General features: G+C 36.9%; 1 protein-coding gene and 1 long non-coding RNA gene across 3 annotated transcripts in view; one reads left to right on the forward strand and one right to left on the reverse strand.

Annotated features, from left to right (window-relative positions):
* Positions 1–6,513, reverse strand: part of LOC107720380 (uncharacterized) — a 7,418-nt gene extending 905 nt beyond the window's left edge. Inside the window, exons 1-2 of the long non-coding RNA XR_001637608.1 lie at positions 6,399–6,513; positions 1,014–1,017 (exon numbers count right to left, since the gene is read on the reverse strand). This is a non-coding gene — a long non-coding RNA (uncharacterized LOC107720380). The remainder of the gene's footprint in view (positions 1–1,013; positions 1,018–6,398) is intronic.
* The window catches only part of LOC107720378 (adhesion G-protein coupled receptor G7-like), a 16,747-nt gene extending 5,921 nt beyond the window's left edge, over positions 1–10,826 (forward strand). Inside the window, exons 7-9 of one of the 2 annotated variants that reach the window (XM_016528065.1) lie at positions 771–929; positions 1,178–1,337; positions 10,771–10,826. In XM_016528065.1, coding sequence (XP_016383551.1) covers positions 771–929; positions 1,178–1,337; positions 10,771–10,797 — 346 coding nt within the window. In that variant the 3' untranslated portion in view covers positions 10,798–10,826. Of the gene's footprint in view, positions 1–770; positions 930–1,177; positions 1,338–1,513; positions 1,633–10,770 lie in introns of those variants that run through there. The other variant, XM_016528063.1, reaches the window with a different exon arrangement.
* The last annotated feature ends 4,881 nt before the right edge of the window (positions 10,827–15,707 follow it).

Raw genomic sequence — 15,707 nt, forward strand, 5'->3', positions numbered from 1 at the left:
GTCGATCGCCGGATCGGCTTTCACCGTGGACGAAGCGGAGTCCAGCCCGGGGTCGTCACATGTGGTTGTCGCAAGCCCGCCGGCAGAACAGTTCAACCCAAATATTCAGACGTGTGCCGCGCATTTTATGGAGGATGAGGACTGTTTCCTGAACCAGTAGCCTACACTGCGTCTGTGGCACAAAGGCTGTTTCTATAAAGTTGGGCAGTTCCAACTTTGCAAGGACAGTCTGGCGCTTCTGACTCACAGCCTGTAAGTACATTTTTTATAATTAAATAATTTGCCACTGATGATTCAAACGCGAGTTTTGAGCAGTGTAGAATCATAAACATCTTAAAGACATTTTCTAAACGTCTATATGACATCTGATAGGAAACGTCCTATAGATGTATTGCAGATGAGCAAACACTCTAAAAAATACATCTTGCAGATATAAATTGAGATAGACGTCTGTACGTGATGTACGTGTGCTATCAGGGTTTACACTGCAAACCTACAAACCATAGTGTTTATGATTACAAAAATAAATTAAAATAATATGATTGCACATCAGTTTAAAACATCAAGCAGCATAATGGACTGTTTTTGTACTTTTACACGAACAGTTTTAGACACCGGAAGCTCACATTAAGGTTACAAATGTGGTTATCCCACAAAAAAAATATAGCGTTTTATTTGTAGTATTAGGTGCAAACAAAATATTTTTAATGTAGAACATTACTTACGCATTCCCCAGTATTTCTCGTTCTTTATTTCTCTTGTTGTTGTAGCTGTTGGCTGGCGTCTCTGGACAAGGCGGGAAGGTTTGATCCGAAGCGGCCGATGTTGTGGGGTTTCTTGCTCCCTCTAGCGGTCATGTTGTGTTTTAACACATCTCTGCTGGTCTACTTCTCTCAAACCATCTGCTGTGCGAATCCCAACCTCAAGAGGTACGTAACTGATCCGTGACCGAATGGTCCATGTTTAAAACAAAGTTCAAGGTTAATGTAAACTTAATTGATGCTGTTAATAACATTCCTTTACTACAATATAATCAGTTTTGGTTTGAAAATAGTGCAAATTCTTTCATGTGACCAGTATCTGAGCTGTAATTCTCAAGAGTGGCAACATTTGCAGTTCTGTAGGCCTAATAGTTAATATTTTCTGTATTATTTTAATGTTCATTCTGGTTCTTTAGCTCACGAGGGACTCCTATGAAGAAGAAGATTTTGAGTAGTTTCTCTCTGGCTGTGGTGCTCGGTTTGTCCTGGATCGTTGGTTACTTTGTGCTCATCACTCATGACAAAACACTTTACATCATTCTCAGTGTGGTCTTCTGTCTCTGCAACACGACACAGGTGCGTTAATACACTATACTACTTATTATTATTTTTGATAAACTGACACTAGGACGGTATTTCATGTTCAGAAAAGATTTTTGTTAGATTTATTCAAGCTGATGTTTTAAGATATTATGTATATCTCTGTCTTGCATTGATTGGTGACTGACCACTACATTTTCTGTCCTTCAAAGGGTGTTCAGATTTTCATTTTATTCACACTGCAGTCTGTTCTAAGGGCAAGGACTCGATATAAACTGGATTCTAAGACTGAATCAAAGGGGGAGCTTTAAAAATAATGGACACAAAAAGAGGACAATATCATATACAACTCTTTTATTATTATATTTATTTTAATTTAAACTACTGTAATTTTTTGGTGATAGAAAACCATTTGTCTGGTGACATTTATTTTAATTCAATTTAATATCAAATGCATAGTCTCATACTGTACAAGTAAAGTTGTTGATTTTACAATGCAGACAGTCCTTTAACCATTACTTTAGTCTTTCATTTTTATTGGACTTGCTTCAGAACAAATTATGGATTTAAATGTACTTTGTAGTCATAAAAACATGATCTGGAAATGTATGTGGTTTGTTTGTTTTATTTATTCTTTATGGCTCTCAAGGTTCAGCAAATGTGAAACAACACATACTGTAACTATAGTTTAAAGTAATGTTTGTTATATATTAACACATTGTCATGGGTAGGTTCCACAACAGGCAAGTTGAAGATCCAATCTAATCTAAGATCTAACAGTATTTTTTAAAAGAAAACTAAAGTCTGCCACAATAAAGTCACAGGCGAACAACACAGGAGTAACAGGACAACCCCAACAATGACGTCAGCGCCACTGATTAATTGATTTATTAATAAAAAAAAATAAAAAAAAAACATCAATCAATCAATAAATAGATAAATAAATAAATAATAGGTTTGCGTTTTAATCATTGATTAATAGGTTTGCGCTGATTAATCATTGTTTAACACACATTAATCACAGCACATTAAATATGTTTATCAACATCAACAAGCCTCCGACAAAAATACCAGCATTACCTACCTAACACTAAAAAGTGCATACTGCTAAAAGTGCATACTACTCGTGGAGCGTTGTTAAAGTCACCGCTGAACCCTGTTTCACAGACGGCACTTTGATATCAGACAGCCAGTGATTTTTAAAATAAAAAAATCAGTTGGAGAGCTAGGTAAATATGACCTGGGGGGCGCCAATTGACTCGCCCTGCCATAAATAATTTATTGTAGCCTATTCTTTTTTATTACTATTTCTCGTAATCGCTGCGGTATGCTTCCTTAACACGTCAAATTTCAACGCAGCGGGCTCCGGTCAGAAGTCTGTGGGATTCCCTGCACGTTGAAAAATGAGGCCAAAGGGGTACCCAGTGCGTTAAAAAATGATGCCAAGGGATCCTGACCAAGTGTCCATATGTGACGAGTTGGGAGTGAGAACGTGTTGACCCCAAACATTGACAAGATGCTTAACAAGCCAGGTGTATAAAGTACCTGGACAGTAAAAAGGACAGTTCACCCAAAAATGAAAAACCTGTATCAGTACATCAGCACAACAATCATGTTGATGACCAAACAGTTGCTGGTATAGCCACTGAATTACATAGTGTTTTTTTTTCTTCCATATGGAAGGCAATGGCTACCAGCAACTGTTTGGTTATCAACATTCACCAAAATATCTTCTTTTGTGTTCAACAGAAGAAAGAAACCGACAAAAGCAGGAATAACGAATCCTAAACTCTAAAACAAAGAGCCATTTCAGCATAAAAAGGTTATTCAGGATGATACGGTAAATAAAAACTGTTACTGCATATAAAGAAACATTTTTTTAGAGTGTAGTGAACCAGGAACAAGGAACTCAGAACAAGATGAAAATTATCTCAAGATAAAAGACCATGAACACAGATGACTGCTGTAAATCTTGAATTGCAGCTGTAAACTAAACATCATAAAAAAAAAACATCCAAGATATGCAGGGGTTGGACAAAATAATGTGAACACATGGGAAATAAGCAGTAGTTTATTATTAAGGTGTTTTACCACTTTTTACCGCATTTGCCTTTAGTACAGATTTCAACCTTCTTAATTAATTAATAGATTAATACAACTTCTGAATAGTTTCCACTTGAATGTTGTCTATACAATAAAAGCATCTGCCAGTTGCTTTAGCAAAATTCTCTGTAAAACTGTCCTCAGTGGTTTGATAATATTAAAGCTAGGTGATTTGTCTGGCCAGGGCAGATGTTGAGTTTCATCTTGGTGCTCCAATTGTCCAGGTTTTATGATCACGACACCTTTTCTGCATTTTAGCACTGTGATTCAAGTTTTAGCAGTTGCAGATCTTATATGGATGTTGTCTTTGTTAGGTTCTCTGTGGTCAGTTTTTGTGGAAGCATTATCTTTAAGGCGGATATTGAGGTTTTTCTGTCACTTTACTGCAGTAGTTCTTTGTTGGTTGGACTTACTCCTTCTTAGTGTTCAGTGGTCCCTTTCATTCACTTTCAGTTTTTAGACACTTTTCTTTTCTGCAGATGAAGTCTTGTCATGCTTTGTCATAATGTTCTTAAAACACCAAACAATTGGACTGTTAAGGTTACAGGTAAAAAAAAAAAAAAAAAAAATTATAAAAATGCAACGTTTTTAAAGTGCTCTATTTTCGCACACTAATTTTGTACTTAATATACTAAAATTATTCTTTAGTACTTCTTAAGATAATCTTAAGAACATCTAAGTGTACTCAACTGAGCAAAATTCTCTGTAAAACTGTCCTCAGTGGTTTGATAATATTAAAGCTAGGTGATTTGTCTGGCCAGGGCAGATGTTGAGTTTCATCTTGGTGCTCCAATTGTCCAGGTTTTATGATCACGACACCTTTTCTGCATTTTAGCACTGTGATTCAAGTTTTAGCAGTTGCAGATCTTATATGGATGTTGTCTTTGTTAGGTTCTCTGTGGTCAGTTTTTGTGGAAGCATTATCTTTAAGGCGGATATTGAGGTTTTTCTGTCACTTTACTGCAGTAGTTCTTTGTTGGTTGGACTTACTCCTTCTTAGTGTTCAGTGGTCCCTTTCATTCACTTTCAGTTTTTAGACACTTTTCTTTTCTGCAGATGAAGTCTTGTCATGCTTTGTCATAATGTTCTTAAAACACCAAACAATTGGACTGTTAAGGTTACAGGTAAAAAAAAAAAAAAAATATATATATATAATAGCAACGTTTTATTTCACTGTATCCTGCAAAATTGTATTAATCCCATTACAATGGGTGTCACATTATTTTTTCTAGCCTCTGTATGTGCTGTGTGAATAACACAGAGTAATATGCAATATACTATTATTGTGCAGTGCTGTTATCTTTTTAGTTTCTCATTAACATTAGTTTGATTGTAAATGGATGGCTGTTTTCTGATGTACTGATGGACGTCCCACTCTAGCAATGATCCAGCCCTGCCTCTGCTTTATAAACCAGACAGGAACAAGAGTTAGTTTTATAAATGTCATATCCAATACGTGTGAAATGGACTGCTCTCTGCTGCTCTTAATCTTTACCTCAGGTAAGGTGTAAAATTTTGGTGTAGGATTCATTTTGATTTTGTGATCATTTTGATTATTTTTCACTCAGAAACCGCTAGTAACTTTCTCAAATAGTTACAAAGAAACTGAAATAAACTTGGAGTAGAAGTAGAAAATGGTATTTTCTTAAAAAATGCTTTCCAAGAATAAAGCAACATGTGAATAAAGTTTGAGTATATTAATGATAATTAATAATCAGGTTATTTTAAACAATAATTTGTCATTATTATTATGTAAAAATGGTCAGGTTATTGTTTACTACTACGCACAACAGTACCACAAGATTCTTCCTGTGTTTTGTTTCTCTCTTTACCATACCATTGCATTTACTAACTGCCATATAAACATAATATGGAAAAAAAAACTTTTTTAAAAAAATCTTTGTAAAATATCAATAAACATTTATTTAACCATACGTAAGTTTCTTACTGAAGGTAGTTTTTGATCTCAGTTTTTAGTGGTTATTGAAAATGAGACAAATTTGCTATTATTTTAATCTTCAATATGTCATTTAACAGTTGAGATATTTCTTTAATGCTTTTTAAACTAGCAGAAGTCATAAACTGGGTTTAAGTACCAGCACAATGAAGAATGTCATTATTGTATATTAAAAAGTTAATTATTGTACTGACAAAACATTTGAGGTGTTTTTTTTTTGTTTGTTTGTTTTGGATTAGATCAAATAGCATTTTAAGCTGTTATATGGGCCTCGTACAACACAATGTCATATTTTCTTTCCATTCTTTATGGGAAAAAGTATATACTGTATTCATGAAATAAAACCACATATTTGTACTATACGTGTGAAATTAATGTGGAAAAAAGAAATACTCTGAACACAGAAGTGGATTTACACAAACTGAGAAAGTCAAAAAGTAATAAATAATATGTTCAATTTATATAGCACCTTTCCCAAGCTCAAGGACTCTCTACAAGGTACACCAAAGCAGCAAATATTGATTACAAAGAAACAATTTCATTGGACATTTGCCCAATTCAGTTACAAATAATGCAGTTGCATATAACACAGATTATGTAGTAAAGACAGAAATAGAAAACAAAACAGACAAATACACAATGTAAATTAGTGATAGTGTTGATTAAGCAAATACGTTTTAAGCTTTGATTTGAATTCACTGAAAGAGGTGACTGGAATTCACTTCCCCTGGCACTCAGAACAAAGTTTGGGTGCAGTAACAGAGAAGGACCTGCCGCCCATTGAAGATAGGTGGAACCTAGGTACACAAAGAAGTTCAGAATTAGAAGACCGGAGTGCGCGAGAAGGTATATAAGAAGAAAGAAGGTCGGAAAGATAGGAGGGAGCAAGACCATTGAGTGCCTTAAAGGTGAGCAGAAGAATTTTGTATTGCACACGAATAGATACAGGCAATCAGTGAAGATTAAATAGAATAGGGGTTATGTGAGCAGATTTTTTTGTGGAAGTTAATAATCGGGCAGCAGAATTTTGAATGTACTGCAGACGAACGATGGAGTGAGCTGGTAAGCCAGAGAAAAGAGCGTTACAATAGTCAAGGCGAGTGGTAATAAATGCATGCACTAATGATTCTGCATCTTTTCTACTAAGGAAAGGAAGAAGTTGCGCAATTCGACGTAGTTGAAAAAAAGCAGTTTTGGAGAGTTTGCTAATGTGGTCATCCAAGGTCAGTGATGGGTCTAGAATGATACCTAAGTTTCTAACAGTAGCCGATGGAAAAATAGAAATAGCGTCAAGGTCAAAGCTAGAAACATCAATTTTATTTTTTATTAGAGATGGGGGACCAATTATTAAAATTTCTGTTTTACTCAAGTTCAGACTAAGAAAATTTGAATGTAGCCAATCCTTTAACTCACTGACACATGAAGATAAGGATGCCATCGAATGGGTAGAATCTGGTTGACAAGCAGTATATCTGGATGTCATCGGCATAACAGTGGTAGTAAAACCATGACGACGAATTATTTGGCCAAGAGGCTGAATGTAGAGGATGAATAATAATGGTCCGAGAACTGAGCCCTGGGGAACACACCCTGTTTGAGCAAAACAGTGGGAGATTTGGAATTGTGCAGTGAGAAGAAGTATTGCCTATCTGTGAGATATGAGGAGAACCAGGATAATGCAGAACCTGAGATGCCAACCTCTGCAAGGCGAGATAATAATATCTTATGATAAACAGTATCAAAAGCTGAGCTGAGGTCAAGTAATAAAAGAATTGATAAACTGCCTGAATCTCCAGAAAGTAATAGATCTTTGACAACCTTTACTAGAGAAATTTCCTTACTGAGCCGTGAGCGAAAACCAGACTGAAAAATATCAAAGAGATTGTTGCGAGCTAGAAATGACTGCAGCTGAGAGGCAACAGTCTTTTCCATGATTTTAGATATCACAGTAGACGATGGCTGATGAATACTGAAAGTCCTTCTAGACGAGCGATGTAAATAACGCGGGCGACGAATGATAGCAAGTGTACAGCAGTGTTCGTACGTCGCGGAGTCGAGATGCAGGTGCCCATTTAGAGCCTTTAGCTCACAGGGCGTATATCCAATTTCCATGTTGGGGTTAGATCCAATAGTGACCAAAAAAAGAATAATGAGCCTTTGAGCTATTGACGTGTTGGCAATTGCCATAGGAACGCCAGCCATCAGCAAAACCACTTTAGCCAGAACCACAATCATCGCAGCATCTACAAAAGTTCACTGAGAGGAAGGCTACCCGACCAGACAGTAAGCCAGTAGACCAACTGACAAGAAGAGTGTTAACTTACCTGACAGTCAGTCCAATAGATGGAGGATCGAAGAGGTAGATGGCTCGCCAAAAAGTTCCTGGCGGCAACAAAACATGCCACGTTGAAGCAAGGTAGTAAAAAACAGAACACAGAGTAGTATCCAAGAAACCAGAGGGATTCACAGCAGATCCAACAATAGTCCGAACAGTAATCCAGTAGTCCAAAACGAAAGTAGTAGTCCAAGACGGTAGTCCAAAAACGAAAAAGAACCAGACAAAACGCAAACACAGACAAAACAAACAAACAGCCCAACGTGGAGCGGCAGCCAGCCGCGCACAGCGTACCCACAACCGGAAGTGTGCACCTGCCATTTTTCTTTTGCCAAAAAGTGTTGTGCTCTGCTCTCCACTACTAATTTGACTACATAATGCACAATACTAAACAATATAAACAAATAAAAACAAATTGCACAAAGGAGACTGTGCAATATATGTGTGTATACAGTGCAAATATGTAAATATGCACAGTTACTATCTAGAATGTATATGTTTAGTATGAATGAAATTTAGACCGCTCTCTCCCGCGGCCTCATGATGGATAGTAAAGTGTCCATCGAATGCACACTTCAGAATCCCAGTGGAAGTTATAGATCATCCGAGTACTTTTTGCCTACTGTTTTTTTTTTTTTTTTTTTTTACTATGAATTTGGGCATACTACTCTTTAGGCATACTTTTTTTTTTTGCATTCAATATTGTAGGGGAGTATTCGATTTCAGACACAGTCATACACCCGGCGCAATGCAATTGTTTTTTGCTAGTTTCAGCCCGACACAGTTGCCATTTTCACGTCCTGCGCCACATTGTTTAAATAGCAAATGCATTTTTCAAATGCATACGTCAACCTATGACCTCCGGGGTAAGACATATGATGTTTGTACTGATGTTTGTACATGACCAAGGAAGACAGGAGATAAATGAAGTCCTGAGGAATGTTTTTGTGCTTTTATGGTCCGTTCCCACATCCGGGGTTTTTCCCCATCTGGGGTCCGCATGCTCAGGTGTCCGGTTGCTCAGGTGTCCGGTTGCTGTCTGTTATGCTCTCCCTCTCTCTCTCTCTATGGGAGATGTGAGAAAGATATTGGTTTTAAGGTCAATAAAAGAATAAGTAGACAATTCTAACAGATCATGAGAACATATCACAATATGTGTGCACACACATATAATATGTTGGTTGTATAAAATAATTTAAATAAAATATATGATATGACCAATAATGAAATTGGGGATAAAACAATAAATAAAGAAATAAAATTCCTCTTACATTTTTCCATGTATGCCCAAAACACACCCATTACTCATTAAGAGAATAGGGACAATCCTTTTAGACCATGCGCCGGGCGCACCGACCATTTTTCCCATCCTTAAACTAGCAAAAGGAGATTCAGACACGCCCTAAGCACAATTGCGCCGTGAGCTTTAGACCATGCACTTAGATTGCTAAAATAAGGCCCTGACTCTTCCTGTCTAAATCACCTTTCTATCCACTATCTCTGACATTTGCATAGGATTGTTGCATTTTGCCCCCTAGAGGCAGTTACACAGAACTTTCAAATTACTCTACAAACATTCGTGCTATGCCGCAACCTGGTCTGGTTTAACCTTCTGATGCTGTGTTGTAATTTTTGACTGGAAAATGTTTTGGTTTTTTTTTTAGATTTTTTTTTACTTCTTCGGAATGGTACGAAACTTGGTAAAGGTTTTGGCACCTGCTATGTGATCAAACAAACAAAAAAACCCTTCAAAAAACATGGACATGATTCAAAAAGGTAAATGGTCCTGAAACAAAAGTCACACTTGTACTTGTTCGCAGTCAAAAATGAGCATATTGGAAATTAATGAGAAGCAAATTTCATCTAATGGAAATGTTTGGTGCAGCACCTAAACAAAATCTCTCTTTCCCCCCCCCCCTTTTTTTTGAGATATCAACCTCAAATTTGGAACACAGCTTAAGTTGGAAACACAACTAAAGTTTAAGTTGGAAATTTCATTTTCAGGTCTATGCTCTAAAAGTGGTTAACAGGTAATACATAGATCATAACTATTCCATAAATATAATATAGTGCCATAAAATCCCCTAAAAATACAAAACAAAAAAACAAAAAAACAATATCAAACTAAAATATAGTACATTCATTTAATTGAAATAAAACAGTTCGGTCACTTTTGACTACCATGCGAACAGCACCAGAGTGTTAAACTATAAAAGAGTACTCAGCTGAGAGATAAGCTGATATATGTGTGTTAAAAAGTAAATAAATAACACAGCGCATGAGAACAGTTCCAGTCTCTTTTTATTGGAGCTGCATCAGATAAGGCAAATGATTCATGTGCCTAAGAAGTCTCCTTAGCTGTTATAAATTCACTGTAAACATCTTGGGGCTTATTGCTTTATTAAAATCACTCACTGATGAAAAATGGCAAAATCACTCACTGATGAAAAATGGCAAAAACATCATTCAAATTTGAAAAATAATTAGTTTTCTTGTCCCTAATAATGAATATTATGCAAAGGAAGCTCTTTTAGTATGATCTGCATCCGTATTTAACTGCTCATTCCATCATATAATCAACAATAACTATCAACCTATGAAACAAACTCACTGAGACTAATGACACTTTCTTTTCCATGCATTATTTTATTATATCCATTATGTGTTTACAGACAAAACATATAAAACAGTGAAATTGTGCCATATATTCTCTGACTTGTTTTGCAGGCACTTCAGACAGTGACATGAGCTCCTCTGACAGAACCTTCACTCTTATTGGTTGTTGCTCTCAAAAGTTGCTCAGCATTTGCAAAAAGTTAATCATATGTCGCCTACATCCTGTCGCCAATTACTGTTGCTCATAACGATAGAAATCGCCAGCTCTCCACTGAAATTAATCAATGGATCATGTCGCTGCATGTTGTTGGCGGTGTGAACGGGGCTTTAGTCAGACTGGGTTTTTCTGTCTAAGCAGTCAGTTCTTGGCTGAAATATAAGTTGGCAAGCTGGCCCAGATTTAGCGAGACTAAAGGTCGGTTTGATACTTTTGTCTGATGTTTTGTCTCTGTAAACAGCTGTTTTTGAGAAGACTTGGTGTCTAAATACTTCAGAGAGCACCACCGACACATCCAACTACAGCACCAGTACAACATTCAGCACCCTGTACACAACAGTGACTGTGCCGAGTCTGGTGTGTGAAAACAAGGGTATCTTACAAGACGGGATCTGCATCTGCCCAGATGATTGGACTGGAACTACCTGCAACATTCGTAAAACCCATTGAAAATATTGCATGATATGCAGACTGAATAATCTTGTAAAAGGTTTTGAGGTTACTAACAGTCTTGTTTTTTTTTTACAGAAAATTTCTGCCCTGAACAAAAACCCACACCAACTAGCAAATTCACCTTTCCAAAAACTGTCCTAGGCCAGTTTGCTTCCTCCGTAGAGAGATGTCCACCAGAAACAACAAATGGTACGTGTCTCTCTACTAACTTCCTTTTTTATCACAGTATGCAATAATATATATATATATATATAATTTTTTTTATCAATTTTTTTCAGCTGGCATGCACCAGGCATCAGCCCTCTGTAATATAACTACTCACTTATTTGATCCTCCAAACATTCTCAATTGTAGTTTGACCCTGGATGCCATTAATGCATGGGTATGTAATCTATGCCTAATGATTGTAATATATAGTCATTCAGCCTGATTTTTTCATAACTTATTTTATTTTATTTTTTTTTTTTTAAATCAAGGTTTCTGGAGCTACTCCTGAACAAAAACTGAACTTAGCCTCCAGCACCCAGATCCTCACATCCATACCAGAACGGCTAACACCCCACAACATCACAAATGCAGCTCAAATAACCAACATCCTGCTTTCTGACCAACAAACTGCACACACTACGGTACTTAATAAGCCTTAAGCAGATATTAACATTTAAAGTTACTTCATTATTTTAAAGATACAACATGTAAAGATATCATAATTTTAATAATTTTTCCCATTTTCTTTTTTCTTTTTGCAATCTATAGAAAAGTAACTGTAATCTGATTACAGGCATTTTAAAATATAATAATATAGCTGCAAGCAGCGATTATCGGGGTTCACGCATTTTAAGGTCTTTAAAGGGGACATAACACACAGTTTCTGCCAATCTCATGTTAATCTTGAGTACCTATAGAGTAGCACTGCATTCTTCATATCTCCGAAGAGTCTTTAGTATCAGATTCTTAAAAGACAGATACAGCTTTACGCTTCTCTGAAAACAGTTGAGCTCCTGGTGAAGGAAGTACAACCTTTGAGAGGGGTCAGTAGAGGTGCAGTTGTTGGTGTACAGGGAGAAGAGCAGTGGGGAGAGCACACATCCCTGAGGGGCGCCAGTGCTGATGGTGCGGCTGTTTGACATGAATTTCCCCAGTTTCACGAGCTGCTGCCTATCTGTCAGAAAGCTGGTGATCCACTGACAGATAGAGCTAGGAACAGAGAGATCTGGAGGCATGTTGGGATGATGGTGTTGAAGGCCAAACTGAAGTCCACAAACAGGATCCTCACATAAGTGCCCGGTTTGTCCAGATGCTGCAGGATGAAGTGCAGTCCATGTTCACCGCATTTTCCACAGACCTTTTTGCTCGATAAGCAAACTGCAGGGGGTTCAGTGATGTCCTTCAGACAAGCTAACAGAGGGGAGTTGATGGAGGTGTTAATGTGGTCCTATTATGCTCTTTTACAAAGTCTTGATTTTGTTTTGGGGTGTACTAGAACAGGCTCTCATACTAGGTTGTTCGAAAAACACATTATTTTTCACATATTTTACATTATTACAACACCTCTCTCCTCAGTCTCCTTTTGAAGTGGACTTTGAGCTTTGTAACTTTGCAGATCTTTTTTATGCTCAAACAACAACATTACAGACTAACTAAAGTTGAAAAAGTGAAAAAGCATAATAGGACCCCTTTAATGATTGTGTAGAGAGATGGTCAGAATGGTTGTGCATGGTGTAAGACCAGGACTTTCAAATCAGCAGCCGTCCTAGAGGCAAAATTGTTTAGAATGAGGAGATATATCATATGATATGAAGATCAAGTATATGTGTGCAACATTTCAGGGCATTTGCATCAAAAATACAGTGTTTGCAGCTTTTTGACAGTTATAGAGCCACCGATGGGATGATCTCCATAAAAGTTTGCATGCTTCTTTGCAATGGCACGTCGCACACACTCAGCTGATTTCGTGAAGGTCTAGGCCAAATTGGGCCCGAAAAAGTTATTTTTCAGCCCTATAATGTGATTTGCCATAGAAATACAGTGTTTGCAGCTTTTTGACGGTTAGTGGGCCACCGATGGTCCGATCTCCATAAAAGTTTGCATGCTTCTTTGCAATGTCACGTTGCATGCGCTCAGCTGATTTTGTAAAGTTATGAGTTTTTGTTTAGGAACAATATGCTTTTGGGCACACTTGGCCACATCCGTTTTCAAAGGACCCAGTTATAGCTGTCCAAAAAACCTAGGACTAGTTTGCAAAAGTATTTTTTAATCTTAAATAATTAACAAACGATTTGATTGACAGCAGTGGTTCTTGATTCAAAGTTGTTCAGAATAAGGAGATCTATCATATGATATGAATATTGTGTGTATGTGTGAAAAGTCGTGCAATATACAATCGTTTACACACTTGAAAAATGCAATATCGCCACCTAGTGGCTGATTTCTTTCAAAATTCTCACAGACAGACGGCGGCGGCTGTTTTTTGAGATTCAAAAGTGCCTTGGCACTTTGGACACAGACACTGCATGTGAATTTTCAAGTCAATCGAACTAACGGATGTGTAGTTATAGCCGTTTTTAGGTTTTTGTCCTGTTATAGCGCCACACAGTGGCCAGACTCCACAATTTTTTCTCATGTGACCTGAGATTGAGGTCTTAGTAGGTTTTTAAAAAAAAAATCCAAAATATCCGAAAATTTTGCCAGAATTTCAATGATATAAGACACTTGAGTCTGTGACAAGCAGTTTAGGAGTCATGAGCGATTTTGTACTTTTGATCACTGTAGCGCCCCTGTCAGGCCGATTGGGGCAAGCCTTTGTGACGTTGCAGACGGGGTGGGTACCTCCATTTTTAAATGTAAATGATTAGTCTAAAAAATATAGCAAGTCATTATTTACTTATGTCTTTTTCATTCTCTCGTCACTCCGTTTGCACAACTTGTATATCTGATTGTTTTTTAGGGAAGTCGTGGCCTAATGGATAGAGAGTCGGACTCGTAACCTAAGGGTTGCGGGTTCGAGTCTCGTACCGGCTTTTCATAATTTGCATGTTGTCATTTCCATATGTAGTGTAAACATTGCATGTCAGTGTCAATTTGTTTAAACTTCACATGAAATAGACAGATATACTAATTTGACTAATCCAGGTACAGCACAGAACACTATACATAATGACATGTAATACTGAATACCATCCACAATTGTCTTGAGAAACATTTTCTTCTTCGTTGTGCAGGATATTGCCGTATCAGCAGTCGCTACAATCAGTCAGCTCCTGAGCGCAAGTCATGAGATGTACTCTTCTGTTGACCATACTGCAATTTCTGAGTAACAAAACATTTCACACTCGCTGATTTGCCACTGACAGTACCATCTAATAGTATATGCAAAATTCATAAGCACTCTATTTTTGTCTGACTTCAGATTGTGTTTGTTCAGACTAACACAGACTCTACAGAAACTCTCTCTGCGTGAGAATCCAAATCCATTGTTGGTGCAACCGAAAATGGCAGTGCAGTCGCTGAAGGGACAAACGCCAATCCGAAAAGTGCAATTAACCTCTTTTAAAGGCAAGTGTTTGAAGTTTGTACAAAAATAATAAGCAGCAAAACCATTTCAGCGTTGATAATAATGAGAAATGTTTCTTGAGGAGCAAATCAGCATTTTAGAATGATTTCTGAAGGATCATGTGACACTGAAGACTGGCGTAACAATGCTGAAAATTCAGCCTTTTCATCACAGGAATAAATTACTATTTAAAATATATTAGAATTTTAAATTGTTATAACGTTTCACAATATTACTATTTTACTGTATTTATGATCAAATAATGCAGACTTGGTGAGCATAAGAGATGACTTTGTAATTGTTCCAAACTTTTGATCGATAGTGTACTGTATATACTGTAGGAGTAAAGCTATTATAAATATCCTTTTAGCATATTAGCGTGCTTCTAAAAGACATACTTATCTTAATATTTCCAGGGCTGAATGATACCTTTTTACCTGACAGAATTATACTGCATATAACAGAGGCTGAGTTTTCCAAACATATAGTTGACCTTCAAATGAATGTCACATTCAGTGAAGGTAAAGCTGGATTCAGACTCTACTCTACAACTTTCCTTTTCCTTTTCTTGTATTTTGTAATTCTTCCACATGAAATGATCTGTTGAGAGTGATATTTTAATAGTAACTATCTCACTTTTTCTGTAGATTTTGATAAAGATATTGGGTTTGTCCTCTATGATAATGATCAGTTCTTCCAGTCAAAAAGCTTTCAACCTTCTCTGGATACCAAGAGAAGAGTGATATCTGCTAATCTTCAAGAAAATTCTGGAATTGATCAGGTTCAGTTTGCAGTCACACCATCGGTGAGCAGCTAGTCCAACATCACACTTCTTGCTTTTCAGCACGGTTGTAATTAAATTAGAAAGTATGCAATACCATCCCATTTCACTTAAATTTTCAGGCCATACTGCTGGTAGGAAGCCATTTTCTACACTCTTTAAAATAAAGGTTACATTTCAGGAACCATTTTTGGTTTCCCAAAGAACCTTTCAGTGAACAGTTCTTAAAGAACCACCTTTTTCCACTATAAATAAACTTTTGTGGAATGGAAAGGTTCCACTGATGTTAAAAATTCTTCATGGAACCATCAATGCCAATAAAGAACTTTTAATTTTAAAGGGGTCACGAAATGGAGAATCAAAATATTCTTGATATTTACATATATACAAG

The sequence above is a fragment of the Sinocyclocheilus rhinocerous genome, unplaced genomic scaffold (assembly GCF_001515625.1).
Source record: "Sinocyclocheilus rhinocerous isolate Xijiao unplaced genomic scaffold, SAMN03320098_v1.1 scaffold1292, whole genome shotgun sequence".
NCBI classification, from domain to species: Eukaryota; Metazoa; Chordata; class Actinopteri; order Cypriniformes; family Cyprinidae; genus Sinocyclocheilus; species Sinocyclocheilus rhinocerous.